Here is a 27,195-nt window from a genome sequence, read left to right as displayed (position 1 = left end):
CACTGGCATGTTGGGAAAACCCAGACAGTCCTGCCCTGCCTCTTCTCCTCTCCAGTTTTCTCTGGGGACAGCCCATAAGTTGAGGGACATCCGTCACCATGTGTGAATGAGAGGGTCCCCATCACCTCACCTTGGGGGGGGGATAGGGATCCTGGCTAAGAGCATTTGGGGATTTTATAAAATTTATTCTGTCATGTTTGAAAGGGACTGTGGAAATGTTCAAAATTTATTTTGAGTTGATTACTGGAAAGACCAAAGGCAGGGAAATGGAAGGAACCAATCTACCAATGGTAGACTGGGGAGGAAAGGAAAAATAGAGAAGTAAGTGGATGAGAGGGGGTGGTTCCGTGGAAACAGGCTGCAGTCAGCTGCTTCTTCGGCCCTGCCCTGCACATTTGGTCCTGTCTTCTCAGTAAATCACGCCTTATGTGTGGACGAGCTCTTCCCATGTGTGTTTGGGTGAGCTTCAAGCTGGACTGGCTGCTGAGGAGGTTAAGAGGTATGAATGCCAGCAGCTGGGGCATGACTGCAAGCTCCGGGTACGTGAATGTTCCTGGGGATACGGGCGCAGGGCCAGCTGCTGTACTGGGAGGGCTGTGTGTCTAAGGGCAGCTCCTGAGGGCCTCCATACTGTTGGTCTTTCCATGTCGGTGCTTCACCATGGGACAGAAATTCTCATCAGAGGGAGGCGAGCAATGGGGTGGGCTCACCATTCCTTCTCATATTTGTCCAAGCGCTCCATGTTTTCTGTCTGTGATGGTCTCTGTGGCCAGCCTCACAACCCTCTGGACCCAGGGGGCACATGGGAACCACCTGCTAGTCCAATACTGTTGACAATAATATACCTAATCCTGAAGCAGGACATCACTTGGGGCCCACAGTATTCAGATAGACAGCCAGCAAGATCTAAGGTCTTAGAGAAGGTATCCTTTCTTTCATGCATGTAACAAAATCTCTCCTAGCACCAATGTCTCTCCCACATAAAACAACATCCCCACCAAAAAGGGAAAAAGCTGAGAAAAAATAGCTCTTCTATTTGATTCTGCTTCTGCACGAATCACAGAATCACCAAATGGCTGAGGTTGGTTGGGTCTCTGGAGGTTATCATGTTCAACCTCCTCTGCTCAAGTAGGGCACCTAGAGTGGGCTACTGAGTCTCTAGGTGGCTTTTGCACAAAGAAGGAGACTCCATCACCTCACTGGGCAACCTGTGCCAATGTTCTGTCACTCTCACAGTAAAAAAGGTGTTTCCTGATGTTGAGAGGGAACCTCCTGTGTTTCAGTTTGTGCCCATTGCCTCCAGTCCTGTCAGGACAAGGCAATTGTATTCTATTTTTGCATAAAATAGTACTGCAAAAATGCAATGAGATGTTGCAACACATTTTATGTAACCTTTTTTCTGATGCATTTTTAAAACCCCTGGAAGCAGGGCTGCTCAAATGGGGCACTCCAGTCACTGAGGAATCTTCATCAGAATTCTCAGGGTCAAAAATGTATCATGGCATTGTCAGTCTTGCAAATACTGCTGCCACACCTGCTGTAGAGGTGGCAAACAAGGTTTTGCTGCCCAAGCAGAACTAAAGTCAAAAAGATTAAGTTTAACCACAGGACCTCAAGAAAAGGAAATGGGTAGCTGTGGTCAGTGTCTGATATTGCCAAGGTCAGAGCAGCAGGTTCAAGACTTGTAATTTAAAAGTTTCTATTGAATTTAGCAGGAAATAATTCTGTACTGTTTATTTCATTCTTATTAGTCTCCTTGCACTGTTCTTGTTTTCTAATTCTGTATTTCCTTCATGTTTCTGGTATGGCTTTTTGATTGGTCTCAGCTAAAACAATGAAAGTTAAAAAGATGCATGAACAGCTTGGCTCACACTTTTTAGATTTCTTTTTTTGCTGTTGTTCCTTAAGGAAGTTTCTAACTGTTCTGGTTTGAATACTTTTCTTCTGTTGTTCCTACTGCTGATGCTCTTCTATGGTGTCTTTGCCTTGCACCTTGCACATCACATCCATTGTGGATAACAGCATGAGACCATATTATTTTAAATGGGATAAACTCTTCTATCTCTCTTCTATCCAACCTTCTTTGGAAATATTGTCTTTCAGATGAGATTATATCTCCCAGAACAAAGTTTGCTGGTACTAGACCTTTCGTGATTGTTTTGTAGTTTTCTGGCTGTCACATACTTATTCAACCAGTTCTTCCTTGGGTTTGGGGTTTTTTTTTGTTTTTTAATGATTTTGATTAGTTGGAGTTCTTTCTTTACCTATTTCTGTGCACACAGTCATACTAATTGTGAATATGAAGCCTTAGATCTGTGGCAGAAGTAGAACTTAGCTGACTCTAGTACTGTCTGGCTTAATATAGTTTAGCTGGTTTAGTGTTGGATGTTGGTATCATTTTTTGCTTCACGATTCTTATTTTAAAAATCTCTGGTACCACTAACAAGACAACCTTACCATTTGAGTGAAAACAGGCTTCTGAACTGAAGGTGATTGACTTGTATTCAACATCTTGTACTCTCCTAAGATACAGTTTGAGACCTGGGCTCTGAGTTAAATGCATTCATTGTCTGTGGTACACTCAGTCCAAGCATTTCAGTTATAGTTTTCTCAGTCTTCTAAACACATCAGATGTTCTAGCAAATTTCTATCTTATTTGCATAGAAACTTGAGTGAAGACAACAGTCTTTTCACAAGGAACCGGCTTATTATATGACTCTAGAATTCAGATCACAAGAATTTCTTTGTTATCTTCTGTGTTTTATATATAATAGTATCATTTATTTTGGTTTGTACCATCTTGTCTTGGAGGACATTTTGCCTGCATCTGGACATATAGATTTGCCTTTTCCTTTTCAAAGATTCCATAGCACAACCATCAGACACAATACAAGGAAGTCCCAACACTATCTAACCCGGGAAAAAAACTGTTTGGTTTTCAAGTTCTTTTTCTTACTATTTATTGGTTTTCTCGGTTTCACACACTCATCCTGCCTAGAAGGGAGGAATGACCTTTGATATTGTTCTTGTCAGGATTACAAATATTTTATCAAACAAGGTAGGTCTGAGGTGCTGACCTGAACTGAATGACATTGTGTAGTGATTTAAACACTCAGACTAAGAGCAGAGATTTTATCACCTCAGTAAACCAGACAAAAGTAACTGATAAGTCCTGGCAGAACAGAAAAAGATTAAAATGAGCCCATTTAAATATTGTTTGCAGGAATTTGTTCCTAGCGAGATGCTTGGTTTTGTTAATGGAAATGCTGTGGGGAAAAAACCCTTCCTTGGTGACAGAAACAGCAGATTTTTGGGTTCAGAAGTGTTTAAGACAACTCAGAACTCCAAAGATGCATGTCTTAGTTGCCGTTGATATTACAGAGAAAATACTTTAAAACTGCCAAGGAGCACACTTTGTTTCCAGATAATTCCCTGGCAGCCACTGAACTTCCATCTGGCTGCCAGGAGGAAAACTGCCTTTGCAGGTTCACAAGCAGCAGCTGCCTCACAGGATGTTTTGGCATTTGTGGTGGGTATCCAACTGCGGGACTGTGAACCCATAAGAGTTCCAGTATGTCCCAAATGGTGCAGATCCCCCGGAAATACGCAGATTTATTTTGTAGAGCAGTGTGGAGACATTGATCCCTTCTTGCTGCGTCTTTCAGGACAAGTTTTACATCTGCGTATCTTGTGTAATAACCACCAAGTTTAGAGGCAAAGGACTTCAAGTTGGTGAGGTTGGTTCTGCAGGGCATCCCAAGGCCTTATCTGCCATCAGGGAAATCAAGACCTGGACACTACACACCAAATTCCCATCCCAGAGAACAGCCCAACTGCAAAGATGAAGAACGTAATTTGATTTTCCTGTGTTCAGGAAACAGGTGCTTGGCATGGAAAGTGGCACTCCTTCCTTTCTTCTTTTACTGAAATCATTGATGATGCCACGTCTGAGACTGTGCAAGTCACTGAGGTGTAACACAGGCGCTGCCCCAGTGTGGGACTGGTCACATTGAACTGCTTTTCTACAATAGGATAATTACAACTGATTCACCACCTGTCATCCTGAGCCCTATCACAGTGGCCTTTGGACTTCTGAGTGGTTCGGACTATAGAATTGTGCTCCTAACACTGCCCAGCACAGCACTTTGGTTTGTAAACTGAGTGACTGATCATTCCCTTGGAGCAGTGCCAACAGCAGTTCTACAAAGGAAATGTTTAACACTGGGTGACATGAAGCCATGCACTCGTGCAAACTTCTAGACAGCTGATTTGGAGGCTTGTCTTTGGTGGTTTCATCTCAATATTAGAATGTAATTGGTTCATTAAGGGCAAACTCATAATGAACCCTCTAACTTCAAGCAAATATCTGGCAATCAGTAGAATATTGCTGCACAGTGACACGACTTACATCTTTGACACATTATACTTCACATGAAAAGTGACATCTTCCAAGGAAAACAGCTTGTTTCAGGATAATATTCTAGGTTTGCAGAAAGATTTTTATTTTGTTGTTTCAAAATAGATTGCAAAGACATTAGAAGATTAGGATATACATAAGAGCACGGAATGGAAAGAAAAGTACTTCCTGTGGGAATGCTGACTACTTTTTAATGTCACCTGCCATTGAGAAAGCAGTTGCAAACATCATTGTGACAAATAGCTAACAGTAAACAATTCTTTAGAATTATGAGGTACCACTTTTCATTTTTGTAACATAAAATTACAGAACTACCAATCAAAGTTCCCTTTTCCACAGTAATTTTGTGGTGAGAGACTTGATTTAGGGAATTTAGGGAAACCCCACTACGATTCACACTGTGAATTTATTTTTTCATAGTTCAGTCGGGGGTGTGGGTAGAAGTCATTAGAACACATTATCAGAGATAGTAGGGGAAAAGGGAAATAGCTTCAAGAGTCAAATCCAAGCCCTAGGTAAGTGAGATACAAAGTAAATCGAAGTCACTGAGGCAGAAAATTGTTCAAGGCTAGGAAATTCTTCTGGGGAAATATGTCTCCTCTTAACACCTCTGCCTAAGTGTCTTTTTCAGTTAATGCTGAAAAGGGAAACACTGCTGGGTAGACCTCTGGCAGTGCTTACATTCCTGTGCAGACCAAATGAATGAGGAACAGTAGAGAACCTAGAAAAGGGACATTTTGAGTAGTCTCTTGTCTCAACACAAGGAACAAGGGTGCAGTTTTGCCAAGGAAGAAGTGTGCTGATACAGGGAGACACAAATCTGGACTGCATGGGTGTACACTGGAAAAACCCTTGAAAGCGCTGTTGTAACAACTGTGTCACCTCCTCTTCCTTAGCAGTTGTTTAGCAGATGGGTACCAGACCTAGAAGGGTGATTCAGGGTGAGTGAGGCACTGATGCTTTTGTTCCAGACAAGAGCTGCCTCTGAAGAACGCTGGAGGTAGGTAAATGTAAAGTTCACCTCTCTGCTTTGGTTACATGGAGATTTTCCATGTAAGCAGCTCTGGAACATCTCTGCTGTGAAGACAGGCTGAGGGAGCTGGGAAGAGAAGGCTTCAGGGACACATCATGGTGGGCTTCCAGTACTTAAAAGGGACTTATAAGAAAGAGGGATAGGGATTTTTTACAGGGGCAGATAGTGATAGGACAAGGGCAAATGGTTTCAACTTAAAATACAAGAGATTTAGATTAAGTCTTGGGAAGAGGTTCTTTACTTGGAGGTTAGTGAGGCACTGGAACAGTTGCCAGAAAAGCTGTGGATGTCCCATCCCTGGAAGTGTTCAAGACTAGGTTGGAGGGGGCTTTGACTAACCTGGTCTAGTGGAAGGTGTCCCTACCCATGGTAAAGAGATTGGAACGAGATCACCTTTAAGGTTTCTTCCAATTCAAGCCATTCTATGATTCTAAATTTCTATGATTTTAAGCAAACTCCAGGCAGGGACAGTGTGTTTGGAGTTGTCCAGATCTGGTACCCTGATGGATCTGAGGCTGCTGCAGCTCCCTGACCCCAGGTCCAGCAGTGAGGCTGTGCTTGTATCCCAGTAGGTACATGCACATATACATATGTACCCAATGGACTTGTGTGCACCCTGGCGTCTTTCCAGTCACAGCACCACTGACACAGGGGCCTCCAGCCCCTGGCCCCACCTCAGAGGCTCTCCCTGAGATCCCCCAGATAGGATAGAGCCACTCACACAGGAAAATAACTAGAAATGGGGTTTAGTGAGAGACAAGGACAGTGCCAGTCAGATGCACGTGCAACACAGTGGTCCTGCAAGAAAAATGAGGAACTGTGCAGACACCAGTTGGTACTCAGTAACAATTCTCATGAGACCTGCTCCTCTGAGGAGGTCTCAGTTTAATTTTGGCATATTCATGTCTCATCCTGTTGGGATCTGAGCCTTTGTGTGTAGGCAAGTGCTTGTGAAGGAGAAGGTGGTGTTTTGCTGGCAGTCACACCATGGGAAAGCAGATGACTGGAACCTGTCCTTCCCTTGAGTGTGAGTTCAAGGGACTTGTGCCAAAGGACACGCAGTAGGAAGTCAATGCAGATGGTGAAATGGGACACAGCTTTGTAGCCCAACACCATGGAAATTCCCAAGACAGGGGGAAGCCACTGCTTCTGCTTCCTCTTCCTGATGCTGCTTGAGGTTTTTCACTTGATGACTCCTCAAATGCACACAGAGTTCCCCCAGCTGATTATGGATCCAGGACCTTCTAGTCCTTCCACTGACTGCTTTGGAAAGTAATTTATTTAAAGTTTCATAGAAAACAGCTACATGTCCTCTCTTACCCTCTGCCCAACTCACTATCCTCTTGATCACATTAAAATTTGGCCATAGACCCTTCACAGAAATCTGCAAGGCAGAAGAAACTCTCTGTTAAAGCCACAGCATATGACTTCCTTATCCTCCAGTCTCAGCCACTGAACACATCTGATTAATGTGCTTCTCTTCTTTGTGTGCATGTGTTTAAACATGTCTATGATGCCTTCAGCAAATAAAAGGGAAAAAAGAAGAAATAAGAGGTTAACTACATGCTATGGAAAAAAAATAAGAAATGAAGGTAGTGAATCAGGAACTGTATAAACCATCCTAAAGAAACACAGGAAGGAGAAAAAATTGCAGGGAAATAAGACTAGTTTAGAAACAGAGTTAGAGAAGTTAAGCAGCAGTTCATGAATTCCAGAATCTTTTGAGTTGTAGCCAAGTGTTTGGAGAAGTGTCCAACATACAAAATTCTCTTTGTACATGTCTGAATCAAGATGGATTAAGAACAACCAATAATTAAGTCTCATTGGACTATGAACCATGAAGTTGAATTTCTTTCGTCAACAACAGCTGTACCCTTTGAGGAATTCTTTTCCTAGTTATTTCAAATCACAGCTTCTGCATTTGAAGTGTCCTGTATTAGCTTCAGTCAATCACTCCAGGCAGGTTATGTGACTCAGATTGGAACGTATAAGGTAATTTACTTTCCCCAGGAGTGGTGTTAGCTTTGTTGAACCTAGCTGTAGCTGGGGGTGCTACACTACAGTGAGTGTAGAATCTCACACTGAGTACATTATTTTCCATGATGCTTGGGAAAGTAAGTGAAGAATTTCCCATCAATATTAAAATAATGCTATTTATTCGTATTTCTCCCGCTCACACTAACTTTTACTGTTTCTCTTTTAAGGTTTACAAGGAGGGTCTTTACTTTCAATAAGGACAGAAGACCATCCTGAAAGATGTCCAGCCTGTACCTGACAGCCTGCATAGTTAGCAGCACACATCCCCTTCAGGCCAATTACTCTGATGCTTGCAGTTAGAAATGTTTTCCTTAGTTTAGGAGTCTACACTGTCCAGGATATTTAAACTTCTCTTAACACTGTTAGGGACCCAGCCAATAGAGTCAGTGTAGTATAGAGAGCAGTTCATCTCATCTAGAGGTCCATGTCATGTGGTCAGTTGAATCACTCTCTAGAATTCATAGTCCAAAATGAGAGCTTGGAGACCTAAAAACCTTTCAGACATCTACACAACATAACAACGCACATTCCACCTCATTATTCATTTGCCTGTACTTGAGACTCCCACCCAGGGCTGGCTGCCATGACACATGGAGACCTGCATCCTTTCAGGGTAGCTGGAGATCAGGTGCTATGGAGACCTGCATCCTTTCAGGGCAGCTGGAGATCAGGTGTATTCCCTAGAGAATTTCAAATAACACTAATGTTCAGGCAGTTGAATCCCAAACCTCATGTCTAAACTTAATCACTGCTGTTTAAGACCTCTCTAGAGTCTTGGAGACTGGACACTGCTAAATTTTTATTAAAAAATACCAGCTTTTATCATGGCTCCACTCATCTTCCTTCCACGAGACAGTGAACATAGCATAAAAAATGGTTACTTTAATCTTCCTTTTCCACACTCATGAAAATTCCTGTTGTACTTAATGAAGTCTTTTCCTCCCAGAGCTCATCTTTCTCTGCTTGATTTCAAGCACACTATGGCAGCTGAGACCTTATCCATGCTGCCAAGAGTAGAAATGTTACCTACCACACATATGGGAACCCAGATTATGCATTCCAGTAGCATGACTGAATTTGTTAATATCAGTTTAAAAATATTGAATTATTTTAGCATTCATTTCTGCTAACATCATAAGGTTGTTTTAGATAGAACTGTTAGATAACTGATAACAGTCCACCTGGAGTTATGCTGCTGGTTATTCCTAAAAAAGATCAGGTTTTTTTACTGTCATTTGTACTTTGCTATTACATATTGCAACATAATATTCTACAGTCTGTTTAAGATTAAATCATATGTATCACACATAGCATAATTTGATTAATAATCATAAAATAGATTATGTTGCTCTTGTATGTTATTTCTTATTATTTCTCCAGTTTGTCAAAATCTTGTCTAAATGGTCTAAATGGTCTAAATTCATGATTCAAAATAAACATATGAAATTTAACTCCACATTTTTCCTGAAAAACATTTCCTTATTTGTTAAACATGCTATGAAATTGCCCAAACCAGAAGGCTTGGGCAAAATAAGGACAGTGATATTAGTTAAACACCTTGCGTCACTACCTGATGAGGAAACTGCTATGCATCATTTTTACTAATCAGAGGATATTATACAGCATGAGTCAGGCTGTCACTGATTTACTATCAGCTATATAAACACAGCTGAGAAATGTGCTCGGTAGCTCGAGAGTGAAACTGAGGCAGACAACCTCAGATGAGGATGAAGACCTTTGCAGTTCTCCTCTCGCTATATGTGGCCATCTCCTCCACATTTCCTGTGGCTCCAGAAGCAGAAGATGAAAGGAAAACCCTACAGTTTGTAGAGGTAAGCATTTTTTTCAGTGTATATCTAAGGGAAACCTAAGGAAGTCTGAGAGAGAACTATAATTGCAATTCACAGAGTATGGCTGGAAACTTAAGATGTACCATTTTGCAGAGGTTTCAAGAGAAAGCTTTTCCTATCAGCCTAGAAAATGTGGGAAAATTATGTGGAACTTATTTACCCAGAAGTCATCTGAATATTGTATACTTCCCTTTTGGTGTTGTCAGTAAAATAATAAAAAAACTACTGAGGCATGAGTTCTAGCAGCAACATTAAAACTCAGCAGCAATTTACATTTCAGAATGTGCTTTGAAACTTGTGATATGACTGGTCTTAATAACATAAGGAAGGAAATTTGCTTGAAGCAGGAACATTTGTCCATGTTTTGGCTGAATAGATCTTTTATAGAATATTTTGGAAAAAGGGAACTCACATAGACACAACATAATTTGTTGTAGACAAAATTGTTGAAATTTAGTAGCAAGGCCTGAGTTTCTAGTATCATATTCTGTAGCTAAAAATAAAAGGCAGGATTCACCAAGTCTGACCCTTTAGCAGTAATCACCGGCTTCAGTGGGAGTCCTGGCTGTGTGGAGTCTCACTGCCAGCCTCAATTTCCTTAGTTATAAGTTTTCTTGCTATAAAGTTATAAGCTTTCTTGTAAGCTTTGCTCTTAGAGTAATTGAGCACAGTAAATAATGTAGAATTAATTATTAATAGTACATATTAGATTTTCAAGACATTTCTTGATCTATTTCATCAGTGAAACAACAAAGTCAGAAAACTATAGGAAAGCTGTACTGAAGAAAAGAGGTTGGTTTTGGTCCTGGTAAACACAGGGCATGTCCATATGGGAATAGTTAAAGATTACTTAGAAAATTTAAGTGTGACCAAAGATAGTACTGATAAGTCACAATGCTCTCTTTTTTTTTTTAAACTCTGATTCAGAGTTATCTACAGAATTTCTATGACCTTCAAAAGGATCACCATCCCCATTTAAGAAGCCATGGTGAAAACCCCCTTACTGCAAAGCTCAAGGAAATGCAGTCATTCTTTGGACTACAAGTGACTGGAAAACCTGATCTTGACACACTGGAGGTGATGAAAAAACCCAGATGTGGTGTACCTGATGTAGAGCAATATGTGTTCACACCAGGGAATCCCAAATGGAAAAGAAATAATCTGACATACAGGTAATCTTTCCTAATCTGGTTCAAAAAGATATAAATCTAGCACACCAACTTTGGGATGGAGGGTCTGAAGGAATTATATTACGTGATGTATGGACATATGGAGTGATTTAGTGATTTCTGGAAGAAGACAGATGCTTTAGAAGGCAGTATCTAAAACAAAGCATTTATTAATTTTCATTCATGAATGATACGTCTAAGATTTTTGACTTTTTCGCAAGTAATTATATTTCACCTAAAATGCTGAAATTTCAACTGTTTTCTAAATAATATATTATGTGCTGGGTTTTCTTTGAAGGATTTTGAATTACACCCCAAAGATGAGACGAGCTGATGTAGATGAAGCAGTCAGAAAAGCTCTCAGTGTCTGGAGCAACGTGACACCACTGACATTCCAAAGGGTTGAGGACAAAGAAGCAGATATAATGATCTCTTTTGCTTATAGAGGTAAAAATGATAACGTGGGATATTAAATACCCATCTGAAGTCATAGAAGTAATTTAAGATTTTAACTTATTTTTTACCTCTTCACTTTAGACCACGGCGACAATTCTCCTTTTGATGGTCCCAATGGACAGCTGGCTCATGCATTCCAGCCTGGTGAAAATATTGGTGGAGATGTGCATATGGATGAGGAGGAAGCTTGGACAAAAGATGGAAGAGGTAAGCATTTCGTAGCTGAATCTCTATAGTTTTAACCTCGTACAGTCTTACCTCATGTGATGCTTTCTATTTAATGAGTCTTTCTACAGGCAGAAAAGTGAGCAAAAGTGACAGAGCCTTTAATTTATAATTGCTTGCCCTTTTTTGTTGTTTTTTACTGACTCTTTTAGGCATGAACTTGCAGAAAATAGATTTTTTAGATCATAGTGACATTTATAATGGCATATAAATATTTAGGTCATAAGAGTGTATAATGATTTTAAGGTCAGAACTTCAAAATACTTTTTCATTCAGAGGAAAGCTAAAACTTGGATACAAGAAAATCAGTTGGTAGACTTCTGAAGGCAAATTCTTTCTTTTTCTTAACCTAGCAGTTCAGTTTTGTGCTAACTAGGGTGTCCTAAGTATCACTCAAACTGTAATCTCCTTGCTTATTTTGAAGTTCTTTTTCTGTTGGTTTATTGCCAACAATCCCTCAGCATGGACATAGTCCTTGATCTGAGTAGTTAAAGTGATAGCAGGGGAAACAGCTCATGTTTCAGACATAAGGACACTAGAGAAATGACAGAGTCCACAATTAAGGCCAGACATTCTTTTTATACTCTTATAGCTCTTCTGTCATAATGGTTTGGAGTTGTTATGATAATAGAATTACTTACAGTCTCTCTTGTACCTCTAGTGTATTTTAGCATGAGTGTTTCCCCTTTAGTGAACTGTGTCAAGTATTGAAACAGATTTTATCTTGTTTCATATGGTTTTTATCCTACAGGCTACAATTTGTTCATTGTTCTTGCCCATGAGCTTGGCCATTCACTGGGTCTGTCTCATTCAAATGATCCTGGAGCACTGATGTATCCAACTTATTCCTACACCGACCCAAATGAATTCCTTCTTCCTCAGGATGATATTGATGGAATTCAGGCCATCTATGGTAAGAAATAATATATTTATTTAATATATCTATTTGGGAGGCTGGTAAATGGTAAGAAAATATGTATTTATTTAATATTTCTACTTGTGAATCTGGTAAATGGTAAAATGACGGTATTTAATATTCCACCAATGACAAGTTTAACAGTTTCTGAAAAATAGATAACAAAAGAGAGATAATTCCTGGAAGCAAACTTCAGCTGAAGTCCAGTTCCACAAAAATCTCATTTTGGAAAAGATGAACAAAACTGGTCTTATCAACATTAGAATTCTGCATGTAATGACAGACTCTTACTTTAAAATGACATCCTTTTTCATTCAAAAAGTGTTTTCTTTGTCCTCAGAGACCTTCTGAACATTTTCCTTATACTTCTCCCCACTAAATCATAAATATTCATCCTACAGGACGGTCTAATGCTGCTGTGCAACCAACAGGACCCATAACTCCAGAAGCTTGCGACCCAAATTTGACATTTGATGCTATTACTACTCTACGTGGAGAAATATTCTTCTTCAAGGGCAGGTAACAACAACAAGCATACATATTATTTCTTCAAAATATTCAGTATTTTAAAAATAATCCATGACGGAAAACTGTCCTTTTGGAACGTAATAGAAAGAGAAGCACTAGAAAAGCACCATGTATTTACAGAAGTGAGTTCTCAGATCATTAACCCAAAGAGCCCTATTTGATAAAATTAGGGAGGGTGACATGGGCTTATAGGTTGTTTTCCAGCTGTTCTGCCACTGTGGCCAGCACTGTGACAGACTTTTCTCTGAAATTAATTCAAATGAACAGCAAAGTAAGAGCACTCACATACCCCTAAACAATGTGTTCCTGGGTCCCACCCTCATCCTCCGTACAGGAGCAGGGGCAGAACTGAAAGCACTGCCAGGGAGAGGATGTCTGAGCCTTACTGCCCTATAGAGAAATAGAAGGTCTCAAATTCAATTTGCCTGATTTTTAGCATGTAATTGAGGTACTAAAATTACAAATGACTTTGCTCTAAATTTCTTTTACATGCAGTGGACAGGGGTATTCACATCCAAGTACCCATCTCCCTCTGTTGTACTCCAGGAGCTATAATAATTATTTTGAAGTTTTGATAGGAGCGGAATTATTTTATGACATAAATTTTGTCTAAAACAGATACATGCTGCGCAAGCATCCTGAAAGGACAGAGACAGAGCTCAATTTCATCTCCCTGTTCTGGCCAAGGTTACCATCAGGAATTCAAGCTGCTTATGAAAACATTGAGAGGGATGAAATTTTATTTTTTAAAGGTAATTGAACCAGAAGTTCTCCACTTTTTCTGACCTGTTACTTCCTGCTTCTTAAAAAATGATGCAGTTACAGAAGTTAAAGTGTAGTTACAGAAGTTAAAGTGTTTTTAAGGAAAGAGAACAGATAATCTTACAATTCTGAAAATAATTAAACCAGAGGATCGTATTGCTGTAATGGATCTTCAGAGGTCATAATCTAGAAAACTTGCCCCTCTGTTATAGTTAATGCCTTGATAAAACAAGTAATGAAAACAGCTACCCTTCTTCAGGTCTAGTTCTCTTCAGATAACAGCACTTCACTTTGTGCAGGAGGATTTTTACTGAATTCAATTGGCAAATACAGGCATTTTATGCTACAGTTACTGATAATCATGTTAGTATTTGTTATATTTTGAAAAAAAAATGCAAAAATATGTCTGGAAAACTTTACTATGAGAGGGAAGTTGTTCAATGAACATAATCAGTCCTTCTTTTTAAAGGTGTCAAATACCCTTTAAATATCTCAAATAAATTCATTATACAAATACTATCATGCAAGACCTATTACCATAAACAAATATGTTCATTGCATCTAAAATTACCAAAACTTTTTGATTAGACATGTACTTTTCTTAATAGTTTAATTTGATGCACATTGCCTAGTTTTCAAAATATTATATGGCTCTATAATCAAATAGCACATTACAGGAATTTTATAAATTCAACATCCCAACCCAAGGTCAATGGTTTAACTCATCAGCCTCCAGCACTCCCCAAGCTGTTATCGAGACAAATACCTTATTATTTTTTTTTTTAATTCTGGGAAAAGTTCTATCCAATACATCTTATAATTCTAATGTTTTACTCTTAAAACAAAAGCCAGTTCCCCTATCTTCATGAAGTAGTCCCAGTGTAAGTATTAGAAACATTTTCTAAAGTAGTAAACTGAAAGGAATAATACTGACATCTAGACACATTGTCTTCTACACATCTGAAACACAAGTAAATGCTGTTCATAACTAGCAAAAACAAATGAAATTTGCTCATATTTTTCAGAGGATAAGTATTGGGTTGTCAGGGGATATGACGTAGTACGTGGCTATCCCCAGCCAATCTATCGCTTGGGGTTCCCGAAGACTGTTAAAAGAATTAATGCAGCTTACAACGATGAAAGCACAGGAAAAACATACTTCTTTGTAGCTGACAGATACTGGAGGTAAGATTTAATGATTGTTTACCAGGAGGCATGTTTTTATTTCCCTGGGGACTGATGTATTACTAAACAGTTTGAGTGGGATGATGTTTAAACCAGGTATATTCCAGAAATTTAAATGTGTTTATTTGGAGCTTAAAAAAAATTAAGCATTTGCTAGAAAATGTCACCTTTTCATCAGGATTTTTTTTTCCTGAACATTAGATTCCTGTAGCAGGAATATAAGTACTTTCTCCTGAATGAAACAGCTACCCAATAAAAAAGAGTGGCTTTCTAGTAGATTTCTCACTTCTTCTCCACAACAGCGCTGCTTCTTTATGGGATGTTGTGATAGCATCTACTTTTACTTCACTTTTCAAACAAAATGAGCCATCAATGCAAAGTGTTGTAATTGAATTCCTCTGTGAAGTAACTATAAATATTCTCCAATTTTAAAGTTGCTTGTATTTCTAATTGAAGCTCATGACAAATATTCAGAGAGCAATTTTGTTTGAGAAGTTTATCATTGAGACTAATTCAGCTATAGTTCAGGACTGTGCTACTGTCTTCTTCTCTGAAGTTTTATGTTTTGTTTTTATGTTGAACTGGATATTCAGTGCCTTGAAATAGAAATTCATTTTATGTGCAAGTGATGGCCAAGGCTCTGCTAGTCCAGAAATACACATGATTAATTTCTGAGCTGTGTTTCCAAGATCCCTGGGAACAAACTTTACCATAGGTAGGATCTTCAAATGTCAGAGAAATCTCTCAGAGAAACTTAATAAGAAGAATTAAAAAGCTACTTCAGTTAATCTCTGTGAGACTTCTTAGTAACAGCAGAGTTGCATGTAAGAATTTGCTTTTGAATTTCAAACTATTGTCCACTTCCTCACAAATTGTAATGACATTTCTTCTTCTAAGATATGATGAAAAGAAAAAATCCATGGATCATGGGTATCCCAGGAAAATAGTCTCCGACTTTGGAAATATTGGCAGAGTTGATGCTGCTTTCCAGAAAGATGGTGAGTGAAACATACCTTTAATCTGTGTTTATGTGAATATTTGGGCTTCTATAGATAGAATAATTTTTTTCAAAAAGCTGTTATTAACCTTAATGAAAAGGAAATTAAAAATATCAGGTATATATGGACTGTCTATAATGGGGATTGTTTTTTCCAAAACACTGAAAAAAGTCACCTATGAAATATAATTGGATTAAATTTTACTTCTAGGCTATGTGTATTTCTTCCATGGAACAACTCAGTTCCAGTTTGATCCTCGTGCCAAAAGGATTGTTCGACGAATGAAGAGCACCAGCTGGTTTAATTGTTAATTGCAATGTTTTTCTGTATGCCCACTGTATGTTTTTATGTGCTGCATTTTTCAGCATTTCATGATTCTCAGGTCAGAACGGATTTCTGTTCAAATTCTATGACAGTATAGTCTTAATAGTTATTTATTCTAAGCCAAATAAAATTATATAATTTATCACAACTTCTCATGTTACAGTCAAGTTTCCTAATAAACTATGTTTCTCATATAATTGTGTTCTTGATGTCTTTTTTGCCCTGATGCTCAAGAGCCAAGTCTATCTTTTGAACACTAAAAAATGTATTCTGGCAGGAAATGTCAGGTTTGGTCACAAAGACAGGGAAAGGAGCACACACCTGTATCTGAACCCCCCACCCCACACAAATCCTAGTGAAAATCTGACGGTTAATTAGTTGGGGCTCACTATCACCAGTGTACAGCTCTACTTCCACTTTCTATTCCTCTTTCCCAACTTCCGCTATTAGACCATTCTCCAGAGCGTACATCTTTACAACTGTGGGCAGAGCACAAGGCTCTGTGGAAGGATTGAGCCTGAAGAGTAGTGACTCAACTCACCTGCCTGAACAGTTCTCTAGCACTATTAAGGCTCCTGAAGGTTTCCGGTTGGCTTCCAACTACCAGTCTAGAAGTCACATGTCCCCTCTAGGTTCTGGGTCACAGCCACCAGTGTGAGAGATCTGTCTTATGTTTCTAAATTGACATTTTTGTTTGTTTCAAAGGTTTTAAAGCTGGAAGGAATGACAATGGTGCTACAGTCTGATTATATTCATGCATATGTCACACAAGACAAACGTTGCTCAGGGGCTTTTGCACCAAACATATTTTTCCATGGCACTAGTATACATTCTTGGAAAGCATGTTTCGGCTGATATGAATTTAATTTTACAGAAAAATCAAGAACTATGGGCAGATTCAATATGAACTAGGAGAAGCGGTTATCTTGCTTCCACTGTGGCTGGCTATCAGATCCCCACAGCCATCTGCCATGTAGCAGTGAAGGATAGAGACAATAAGAGCAGCTAGGTTAAGATCAGCTGCATCTAATTTTATGCATTTATTAGCTAAGCTTTCTTCTACAGAAAATAGAGAAATACATATCCCTGGAGAGTGATTCAACCAGCTGTCTTAGAATAGGGTTATCTGACCTCTGCAAATATCTTCATTTAATCTAGACAAGTTTAAACCACTAATTTAGACTACATTTCTAGTTTCAGCTAACATTAGTGTTTGCTCAGAAGACATTTGAGTGACAAATAAGGGAGATCTACATCACACAAAACACTACCAGGGTTTTGCAACCTGGCCACCTACACAACATAGCAGCCAGTTCCCACTGTCCATGGGAGAGAGACCTGAAAAAGTGTTCTCACAAGTGATGTTTCGCAAACATGTCTATAGCTGGCCTTGGGGCCTGGGAAAAGAAGAAGCTGTATAAGGAGCTTCTGGTTACGGTTTCCTAATGCTTATCTTTGACATTTATTAAAGTTGGTCGATGTTGAACTGCCTCATGATTTCTTTCCTCCGCTTAGAAGACAGCAGTAATGTGACCTCTGTTTTAACCCAGAAAGTTCACTGCCTATCCTCATCACATCAGCAGTACCAAGTCATGTTACTCAGAGCATCCCAGGAAACAGAAATAGTGCTGAAACATGGTCATGATGTCAACACAATACCAGCAGGGACTCAACATTCCTAATTGTTCACAACATGGGTGTCTGTTAGTTAGCTGTCTAAGTGTGCATTATATCAACAGGAATCTAATCAGTATGGTCAAATACATAGAGAACAACCCGTACAATGCAATGATAACAAAAATGAATCAAGGGAAGGGTCCAAAATTTTTTAATAATAGCTCAGAAATGCCATTAACAAGTTTAACAAGGAGGCTATTGGGATGAAAAAATTCATCATTAATGCCTCCAGCTGGAGAAGAGTTGGCTGCAAGTGACAGCAAAAACGCCAAAAACACGGAAGCAAGTATTTCCCAAGAAAAGCAACAGTCCAACATGAAGGCACTTCTTTCAACAGTTTTGTAAAATTTGAGTACGTGCTGTCAGGGCTCCTCTGACGTGCCAAACACCTTCAGCTCCCTTTGCTGCCAGTGGAAGAGGAAGATGCTTGGCTGGAACAGGGTGAAGTCCCATAATTCGTCACAGCCTGGGTGACTCTTGAAACTTCCCTTATTCCGAATTACTTAAGACAGGAAATAATCATATCCCCTGTGGTTAATGTGGTTAAACTGAAAAAAACTTCTAGTGATGAAATTGTAGCTAGAAGAGAGATAGATAGATAGATAGCTAGATAGAGACAGAGAGATAGGTGCAGACAGAGATATAAGATTATTCACATTTCTTAAGCTCAATTTATAAGGCAAAATCATTCTCATTTATGCATATTTTGGATTCCACCAGAATAATTTAAAAGAAACACACAGTTTCAAAGAGTTGCCAGGAGTAGGTGGGTAGGGAATTGGCATTTTCATCCATTTTCCAAAACATTCAGTCTCACTTTATGAATCAATTTGAAAAGAAAATATTCTGTTTACAGTAATTTCTCCCAAAGTTTGTTTTGTTTTGTTTTTTATGATATTCATATCTCATGCACAGATCACATTTTCTAGGCTGAGAATGGTTGAGTATTTCTACATTTGGTGGTCCCATTTCACACAGCTATGTTGGGACAACTTACAAGGTTTTGCATTTGTCCACCATTTAATCAGGCATGAAATTGCCCAGGTTTGTCAAATTCAGGGTAAAATAACTAAAATTGAGTGCCAGTTTTGAAATGGTAGCCAAGCGGCTTAGGCGTATTCAAATCCCAACTGACTTCAGATGACTGTGAAATCGGATGGGTTCAATTAAGTTTTATTGTGTCAGTCTGCACAGTGTTATAGCTCATGTGGAGGGAATCAGAGCACGATGAACTCTGAGTCAGTCTACAGCTGACTCTCCAAAGCACCCCATAACCATACTAGCTGGGAGGCGAGAAAGGAGGCACATGGAGCAGAAAGCAGACTGCTCTCCCACCAGGACAGGGATGACAGTAAAAATGAAGGCTCTTTCACTTTGGCTCTTAACATGCACAGCTGTTTCTGGCACTCTTCCCACCCACCCAGAGAAAGACAACAAAGAAGATGCAAAGCTTGTACAGGTAACTGCATTTTCCATATCTGAGATCTATCGAGCCCTCTGTTTTAGACCTAATCTGTGTGTTCCAGCTGCGCAGCAGCTTGCTGCTTTTCTGAGAAAATGCTATTGCATAGAACTCTGTTACCCAAGATTTACTAAAGTAGGATATATCTGTACAAACTGGAAATGTCAAGTAAATAAGAGTCAGGGCAATGTTGTCCGTTTCTGTTTAGCTATGGTCCTCGGGAAAACATCTGTGTGCTCCAAAATCACAGGCAGAAGGTTTTGTCAGCAACCTACACAAACAACATCAGTCCTAAGGTATTTGTTTAAGAAACATATCAAAATGTGAAATGTGTTTGCCTTTTTCCCACTAGAATTATTTGAATAAATTCTATGCTGCTGAGACAGATCCAAATCAGCTTGGATGGAAAATAAATGCTGAATCCACAGCTGAAAAACTTCAGAAAATGCAACAATTTTTTGGTTTGAAAGTGACTGGAAAACCAGATAATGAGACATTGGAAATGATGAAGAAACCCAGGTGTGGAGTTCCTGATGTGGGTCTCTATGGCTTCACTCTGCCTGGATGGAAAAAAACCAAACTGACATACAGGTAGTATTTCAGAAATTGCTTTTTGAGTTTAAATTTTAGGTTTGTGGGTATCCATATTTGCTATATTTAAATATAATTCTATAGCAATTGTTTCCTGTTGGGAATACAAAAATGTTTCACTCTCCACAGCTATTAGCTGTGCATGCTCCTGAGAGGAATTTCTGAGAACCAAGCTGAGTATTTTACATTTACTGGTTTAACCGTATTATTGTGCCTGTCATGTATCACTCCTGACAAAAATTCTGTAAGCCAAACAGAAACATCAATTGCCGCCTGTAGAGGCTTCATTATCTTTAAAATTTGCTGAGACAACAGTGTAGTAGTCACAGAAACCTGAGGAGATAACTTTCCTTATGCTCAAGTGACAACCTCCTGGCTAAGGGCCATTTTAAGAAAAAACTGGTAACGTGTACACAAATAACGTGTCTTATTATGGAAAAGACATATTGGACAGTTGTCACATACCTTGAACTCACTCAGCCCAAGATGAATCTTGGAAACTATTTGTTTACAGGTTAAATTGCTTCTTGTTTTTTCTGTTCATCATTTTAACCATATTAGGAATTTTTTTTTCTGCAAATACTAAGTATTATACTTGCATTCTCATAACTGTAGAATTGTGAACTACACACCAGATATGAGCAAGGAGGATGTGGATAAAGCAATGGAGAAGGCGTTGAAAGTGTGGAGTGCTGTCACTCCACTGATTTTCACTCGCATTCAGAAGGGAATAGCAGATATCATGATTGCTTTTGGGACCAAAGGTAATATGATGACTGCATTCAATGGTCAAATTAATTAATAGATTTTTCAATAGTCATAACCTAAGCTCAGTGTTGTTTCAACTCCATATTATTTAGCTCATGGACAGTGCCCTCGCTATTTTGATGGCCCCCTTGGAGTCCTTGCTCATGCCTTTCCACCTGGGAATGGTTTAGGTGGTGATGTACACTTTGATGAGGATGAAGACTGGACCACAGGCTCAGCTGGTAGGTTCAAAAAAGGTTTCTAAAGTGTTATACAGATGAATAAACTCCTTTCTGATTTTATTTAAGTGAAGGAAGAGACTGAGATGCAACATTGCATTAACCATAAGAGCTGTTTGAGGATATTGCAGGTCATCATCCAATGGGGATACTTACAATGGCATAGACATAAACTCACCCTGATCTACTCTAGTTCTTATTTAACACTGATAAAAATACCAACAGGACAATCCTTTTCAGGTAGGAATGCCACAGACAAAGCCACTCTTACCTGTGGGCTGGTGGTGGCCCATGTCCACCAGAGCTCCACAACCCCTGATAAAAGCTTTCCCCTCCTGGTGCACACCAGGCCTGGCACTACCATGGCCTGTGCTTTCAGCAGGCCTCAGAGAACATCCCCACCACCTAAAAATCAATACAACCAGCAAGGTTAATGAAGAGTCTTCCTGGGTAGGTTCAACAATACGCCCACAGAGAGGGGAACACCAAGTGCCCAACAAACCATGTGGTCCTCTCAGCCTCCAGGCTGGCCATACAGCACATGCTGCCTCTGACAGGTCCATCAGTATACAGACACATTACCCTCTTGTACGTTTTTTTTCTCATCCAGTTTTTGAGATGGAAACTGCAACAGAAAAATCATGGTCAGGAAGACCAAGGAGAAAAAGAATAGGAAGGTGCTGTAAAACCACTGCACAAGGAGAGTACGGGTTTATTGTGGTGGGAAAAAAAGAGGGATGAGGGATGGACATGTCATGTGATTAAATGTAATGTTTTCCCCATCCTGGGACTGAATGGGTCAGGCCCAGTTTTGCTGCTGTTCCTCAGCAGCACAGCTCTAGCAGCCAGACATTGTAGAACTCAGAGCGCTTGGAGGACTCGTGAGAGGGGAGGACAGACTGGAAATATGTGTGGAAAAAATGAGGCTTTATTTTGTTTGGTTTTTTGAGAAATGAATGTCTTGGCTTCAGCCAGCCTTTCTTAAGCAATCGATGACCAGTCCTCTCCTCTGCCACAGACTTGTGATCTTCACTAAATCTGTTGACATTTCTGGCTCTTGGTCTGCAGAGCAGATGACCATTCTTCCCTAATTCAGAAATGCGTGTTACTTGCATGTTGAAGGAAATTCTGGTTTTAGTTATTTGTTGTTAATATATTTCACTGAGAATAAGCATGCATAAGAATAACATTTTAAAAATTTATTTTGTTTGACAAATCTATAAAGAAACCATATGCTTTAAAGTCCCAATGGTAGGAAGGTAAAGTGTTCTGCTAACATTTTATTTTTTCCTTGTCTATTCATGATCTCACCTTTCTTTCTCAGGTTTGTAGGAGGGAGAGTGACACACAGAGTGACACTTTGATACCTGCAGTGAGCACAGTGTGTTGTCCTGCCTTGCCCTGGAGAGCTGTTAGTTTGATCTGACTCACTATCTAATCTGTTCTACCTCAGCCAGGAAACCCTGCCAGGACATTCCAAAGAGCTGCACCCACACTCACCCCCAGATATCTACTCATGCCACACACATATTTTCAGTAGCTAACAGAAAGCAGGAGGGTCAAAAATCTCTCCCTTCTCATAGGGGAAGACCACAGTCTTGTCCAATACAAAAATGTGTTCACGTATATGCATTCCCTAGTGAATGTCAATATAGTGTATGAAAACTGTCACTGAGCAATAGCCCTGCTGTGGTCATTATCAGCCATTTGATGAGAAAAATTTGACTGATCTCTTCTCTTTATCAATTTCTTAAGGTTTCAATTTGTTCCTTGTTGCTGCTCATGAGTTTGGCCATGCCCTGGGTCTCTCCCATTCCAGTGATCAGAGGGCTCTCATGTTCCCCAATTATGCCTATGTCAACCCCAGTGAATTTCCCCTCTCTGCAGATGATATAAGTGGCATTCAGTCCATTTATGGTGAGTAAAATCCATGGCTTTAAAAGAAACAGTAAGCAGAGGGGAAATAATCTCTTTCACAAAGTTTCACCATAAACTTAATCATGTTGTCATAATATTAAAAAAAAGCAAGGTATGGAAACCTTAATATTTCTTTCCAAATCTCCTTTCCAAAATGTCTCCCTTAGGATCTCCACCAAATGCCCCAGACAGAAGGCCAACCACCCCCACCTCACCTAAAACCTGTGGCTCTCAGACGTCTTTCGATGCTATAACTACACTCCGACAAGAAGTCATTTTCCTAAAGGGCAGGTAAATACTGATATGACATTTGTCTGCATGGGGTTTAGTTTTTCTTGATTTATACAAAGACTGAATACTTCCGTGGTTCACATGTTTACAGGATTTACAACAAGACAAGTGGATTTCAATTAATGGAAATAAAAGTTTTAGCAGATATTAGTTATACTAGTATTTTTAGAGGACCCCCTGAAAAAACATGCTTCATTTTTTCCCAGAAAACACCTCAATCCCAATGAGACCTTATTCCCATATGTATAGATGGTTACACTGAGTAGTGACTTGACTAAATGATGCAAATATTTCCTGAGAATCACATAAAGGTTTGGTTTGGAAGGTACCTCGAAGATCACCTAGTTCCAACCAGGAACACTTCCCACTAGACCAGGTTGCTCAGAGCCTCATCCAACTTGGCCTTGAACATTTAATTAAGTATTTAATTGATTTTACTAATTTAAGTAATTAACTAACTAAGAAATAAATATGTTTGACAATACAGTTGAGCCAATCACCTTTGCAAGCCCAAAATCATCCAGGGAACTAATCTGCCGAAGAGGTTACAGCAAGTCCCACCTGGGCTCCTATAACCCTCTTACTATATGGTACAGCAACAACCTGAAATATTCAGTTGCTTATAATTGATCCCACTTATCAATCAGTACCAATGACATGCCAGAAAGGAGCTAGAATAAAAAAAAACACTTCCCAGTACGGGGAGTTATTTCTGACACATCAATCCAGGTAACTCCACTGACAAGAAAGAGCTTGTAAGTCCCAATGTTGTTCACAGTCTTTTGCACATATAGAAGTTTCTGTGGTTTATTATGTACTACAAAACCTGTTTCATATTTAAATCAGGCACTTATGGCGGGTCTATCCTGATAACTCAGAAGCTGAACGTGAATTAATTTCTGCCCTCTGGCCAAATCTACCTCCTGGCATTGAAGCTGCATATGAGAACACAAAAGATCAGATCTTACTTTTCAAAGGTGACGTATGAGATTTTCTTTAATTTTTTTCTTAATTTGATTATGTGGGAAGAAAGGATGTGTGCATAAAATTCACTTTTCAAATAAATAAAATAAAAACTCAGAACATTTCATCTAGTTTTCCTACAACCTACAATAAAGGAGTGCATTTTACCATTTACTGTCTGAAAATGACTGGTGAAATGAAATATTTTAATTTCTTTTAACAGGCAACAATTTCTGGGTTATCAGCGGCTATCGGGTGTTGTTTGGTTATCCAAAGAATATCAACACACTGGGCTTCCCTAAAGGTGTCAAGAAAGTTGATGCAGCTGTTTGTAATAAAAATACAGGAAAGACAGACTTTTTCATAGGTGACAAGTACTGGAGGTAAGAAGAATTGAAAAATGTTTTCCTACAAATGATTCCAATATAATCTGAATAAAAATTAAACCTTTTAGATAACTGTATGCAACTAGATAATTCTAGTAATTCTACTTTTCATAGAAGTGTTTCTTTGACTTCTGCATGGGGAGAAGAGTACAGCTTTGTGTTTGGAGAGCTTGAGTGTGTTCTGAAGTGGGAATTCAAAATATGGATGCGCTTTGATACATTATGACTGGAAGCTGAAAAAAAAATCCAGCATCTAGAGAACTTTTACAAATACACAAGTGTCTCTAAAAATTAAGGATAATCTACTTCAGCAGAAGGCTGTCTGTGATGGCTTGTGCAGGATTTCTCTGGTTTCTGAAAAGTCCTGGATTATTTTATCCCTTTTAGAAAAAGAAAAGTGAGAGCTCCTTTCCTGTCTTTGACTGGTAAACACTGGTTTTCAACATGTTCCCTCTAAATCCTATTCTCACACTGGCATGAGTGAGTCCTGATAACCAAAGTGCAGGCAGGTGGAAGAAAGAAGTCAGCTTTGGGAAGCTGAAAGATTCCTTCTGTGTGCAAGGACAATGACTGCAAAGGTCTTCCTCAGGCAGCCGGGGCAAGCGTGGGTCACACAGACTTTATCGTGACTAATTGTGGGGTTCCTCAGTGAGACATAAAGTGTCAGCTGGATGCTGAGATTCCTGTGGTTTCCTGTTTTTTAGTTTTGATTAATTTGGGTAGAGTATTTACAATATCTTGCATTGTTATATTACTGCCTTGGTCACAAGACAATAGCATGCAAAAAAACCACAACACGCATTTCTTACCTAGTAACTCATTCTCTCAGCTTCATGTGCCTGTGAAAAAATATTTCTTGTATCCAAGGAGAAGTAAAACAAAGGCTTTGTTTGCTTGTTTGTTTTTTTTTTTTCCTGAGAGAGTTCCTCAAATCTGGAAGAACCTTTTAGGTTCTCCTTTCAGCTGCCTTAATTTAGCCCCATCTCATAAAAATTGTCCTGGCTCAGTTAGGAACAACTTGATTGTACTAGAAATAAGCCAGCTTCCTTGCCTCCATCTAAATCTGTCAGCTAATACAGACTATGTACAATATCCTATTGAAGTCTAAGAGGAGGAGTCAAAATTCATTCTGTAAATATGTGCAGTCACTACAGCAGGAATCAATCTGTCCTGTTTCCGTGCACTGTTATCAATAGAGGAGGTAAATCCCATCTCTGGAGTCAAAAATGTGGGTCTTCCTTCAATTTTTCTCACCTAAGGTACTTCTTTGGAGCTGTACCTGTCTTTATCAGCAAACAAGTAGCAGCCTCATGGAAAACACAATGGCCAACACTCTGCAGCCATTTGTGCAAGTAAATAATACAACTTTCTGTTGCAATCCCAGTGAAACCAACTAAATTGCAGGTGCTGGCCACCTTTAAACAGCTGCTTAACTCTGTGCAGAACTGATGTCTAAATTGTGTAAAATTGCATGTCTCCCTTCATATGACTTAGGTTTGACGAAAACAGCCAGACCATGGAGAAGGGTTATCCTAGACTGACAGTCAGTGAATTTCCAGGAATTAGCCAGAGGGTTGATGCTGTTTTTCAACAGAAAGGTAAATGAAATAAGCTTTTCAGTAAAATTGGTTTAGTTCTAAAGATCATAAATTCTGAATTATGATGGATGTCATTATTTCTGCATCCTGCAAAAGACAGAAATGAAGAGACGCTCTCCTGTGTGCACAAAAGGGATGATCCCTGATTTGTCAGAATAAAGCTATTTCTTGTGGTCATAACATAATACATTATTTTTTCATTTCCAGGATTATTCTACTTCTTCCATGGATCAAAACAGTGGGAGTTTGACCCTATTGCTAAAAAAGTTATCCGGGAAATAAAGAGTAACAGCTGGTTTAACTGCTAGTATCATTAAACTTTCTTACATTCAGCAAAAGACAATAAATACCATTCCAGTGATCTCAGAAATTGCTTGTATGTACACTGCTCTACAGAACAGGCAACAGGACTAGTTTTCATAAATGCTTTTCATGTACTTTAATAAATAAACATGTCAGCTCAAATTTTATCTTCAAAGACTAAAACAAAATTGCACTTTTCCTGTAAGTGGAAAATGTACAAAATAATTTATTACTTTATACTCCAGATGATTTGGGCTGTTTTTAATATTATGGCAATAAACAGTTTTAGGTTGATGGCACCTGTTTTCTGCTTCATCTGTTGAAGGCATTCTACACTTCCAAGGTGTGAAAGGCTGCAGGTTAATATGCTAATATCCCTCCAGCATACAATGCTTGAACTTTGCCTCTATTCTCTCCAAAGAGCAAGTTTCTTTTCTCTCCATCTGTAAGATACAGGCTTTTCATTAGTCACTCGCTTTTCTGCATTCTGCAGAAGATGCATTTTCCTGCATCTTGTCCTGCTCTTCCTTGGCTGTTGCAGCCTTGTCCCTTTCACATCACAATAGTATTTTGCCACCAAAATCGCCCTAAAGTCCCAATGTCTAAATATATTATCTCACCCAATAATCACCCTGATCTGTCTTTATAGCATAACAATTAACGTTTCATCAGTGGCCACTTTTTTTGAAGCTATGAATGGCATCCTTCACAAATCAGCCCTGCCCTATTCAAGAATAGATTCAACTACCATATCATGGAGCACAGTCATGTGCTAGCACTAACCATGTGCTTTAAGTGCACATACATCTGACATTTATCACCACCATTATTGCCACCACCATGGAAACTCCTCATAAAATCAGACAAAACCTATAGAGTCACAGTCATATCCTCTCCAGGTATTTCTTTTACATTTAGTTCTGGAAGCAGGCCCAGAGCACACTGCCAAATGGCTGGCCATACTGCCTGCATGGCTGGGGATATCTGAGAACCTGGTCTCAGTACCGGTTTGCCCTCCTGTTCCCTGGTTCTCACATATTCGTCTGTTTTACACACCTCTTGCATGCTTTAGTAAAATGTTTCTTTTTGCTGTGTATTTTTATAGCAATGCAATGACCTCA

At 39.2% G+C, this 27,195-nt stretch overlaps 2 protein-coding genes across 2 annotated transcripts; both read left to right on the top strand.

Moving 5' to 3' along the window:
- The first annotated feature begins 341 nt into the window (after window positions 1–341).
- Window positions 342–16,067, top strand: LOC104690063 (interstitial collagenase-like). Its single transcript, XM_010400595.4, has 11 exons — window positions 342–539; window positions 7,655–9,319; window positions 10,265–10,509; window positions 10,805–10,953; window positions 11,044–11,169; window positions 11,939–12,100; window positions 12,505–12,622; window positions 13,250–13,383; window positions 14,419–14,578; window positions 15,476–15,576; window positions 15,787–16,067. Exons 2-11 carry the CDS (start codon window positions 9,209–9,211, stop codon window positions 15,885–15,887), a joined length of 1,407 nt encoding a protein of 468 aa, XP_010398897.2. The 5' UTR covers window positions 342–539; window positions 7,655–9,208; the 3' UTR covers window positions 15,888–16,067.
- Window positions 16,068–18,813: 2,746 nt separating this feature from the next.
- LOC104690064 (matrix metalloproteinase-27-like) lies at window positions 18,814–26,373 on the top strand. The gene is made up of 10 exons (XM_010400596.3): window positions 18,814–19,036; window positions 19,392–19,630; window positions 20,246–20,394; window positions 20,491–20,619; window positions 22,372–22,533; window positions 22,701–22,824; window positions 23,671–23,801; window positions 24,011–24,170; window positions 25,668–25,771; window positions 25,979–26,373. The coding sequence occupies exons 1-10, from the start codon at window positions 18,884–18,886 to the stop codon at window positions 26,077–26,079; spliced, it is 1,452 nt and encodes a 483-aa protein (XP_010398898.3). The 5' UTR covers window positions 18,814–18,883; the 3' UTR covers window positions 26,080–26,373.
- Window positions 26,374–27,195: the final 822 nt, after the last annotated feature.

Source organism: Corvus cornix, chromosome 1 (genome assembly GCF_000738735.6).
Source record: "Corvus cornix cornix isolate S_Up_H32 chromosome 1, ASM73873v5, whole genome shotgun sequence".
In the NCBI taxonomy this organism is placed as follows: Eukaryota; Metazoa; Chordata; class Aves; order Passeriformes; family Corvidae; genus Corvus; species Corvus cornix.
Note: the sequence above shows the minus strand (reverse complement) of the source record. Positions and strands in the feature narration are given on the sequence as shown.

What these genes read in the sequence shown, in the direction of transcription:
- LOC104690063 (XM_010400595.4), top strand. Translation starts at nt 9,209, where the DNA reads ATGAGGATGAAGACCTTTGCAGTTCTCCTCTCGCTATATGTGGCCATC. An exon ending in AGAAATAATCTGACATACAG is followed by an intron (nt 10,510 to 10,804) that starts GTAATCTTTCCT and finishes TTTTCTTTGAAG; the next exon opens with GATTTTGAATTACACCCCAA. An exon ending in TGCTGCTTTCCAGAAAGATG is followed by an intron (nt 15,577 to 15,786) that starts GTGAGTGAAACA and finishes TTTTACTTCTAG; the next exon opens with GCTATGTGTATTTCTTCCAT.
- LOC104690064 (XM_010400596.3), top strand. Translation starts at nt 18,884, where the DNA reads ATGGAGCAGAAAGCAGACTGCTCTCCCACCAGGACAGGGATGACAGTA. An exon ending in AAGATGCAAAGCTTGTACAG is followed by an intron (nt 19,037 to 19,391) that starts GTAACTGCATTT and finishes TTTTCCCACTAG; the next exon opens with AATTATTTGAATAAATTCTA. An exon ending in GATTGCTTTTGGGACCAAAG is followed by an intron (nt 20,395 to 20,490) that starts GTAATATGATGA and finishes CATATTATTTAG; the next exon opens with CTCATGGACAGTGCCCTCGC.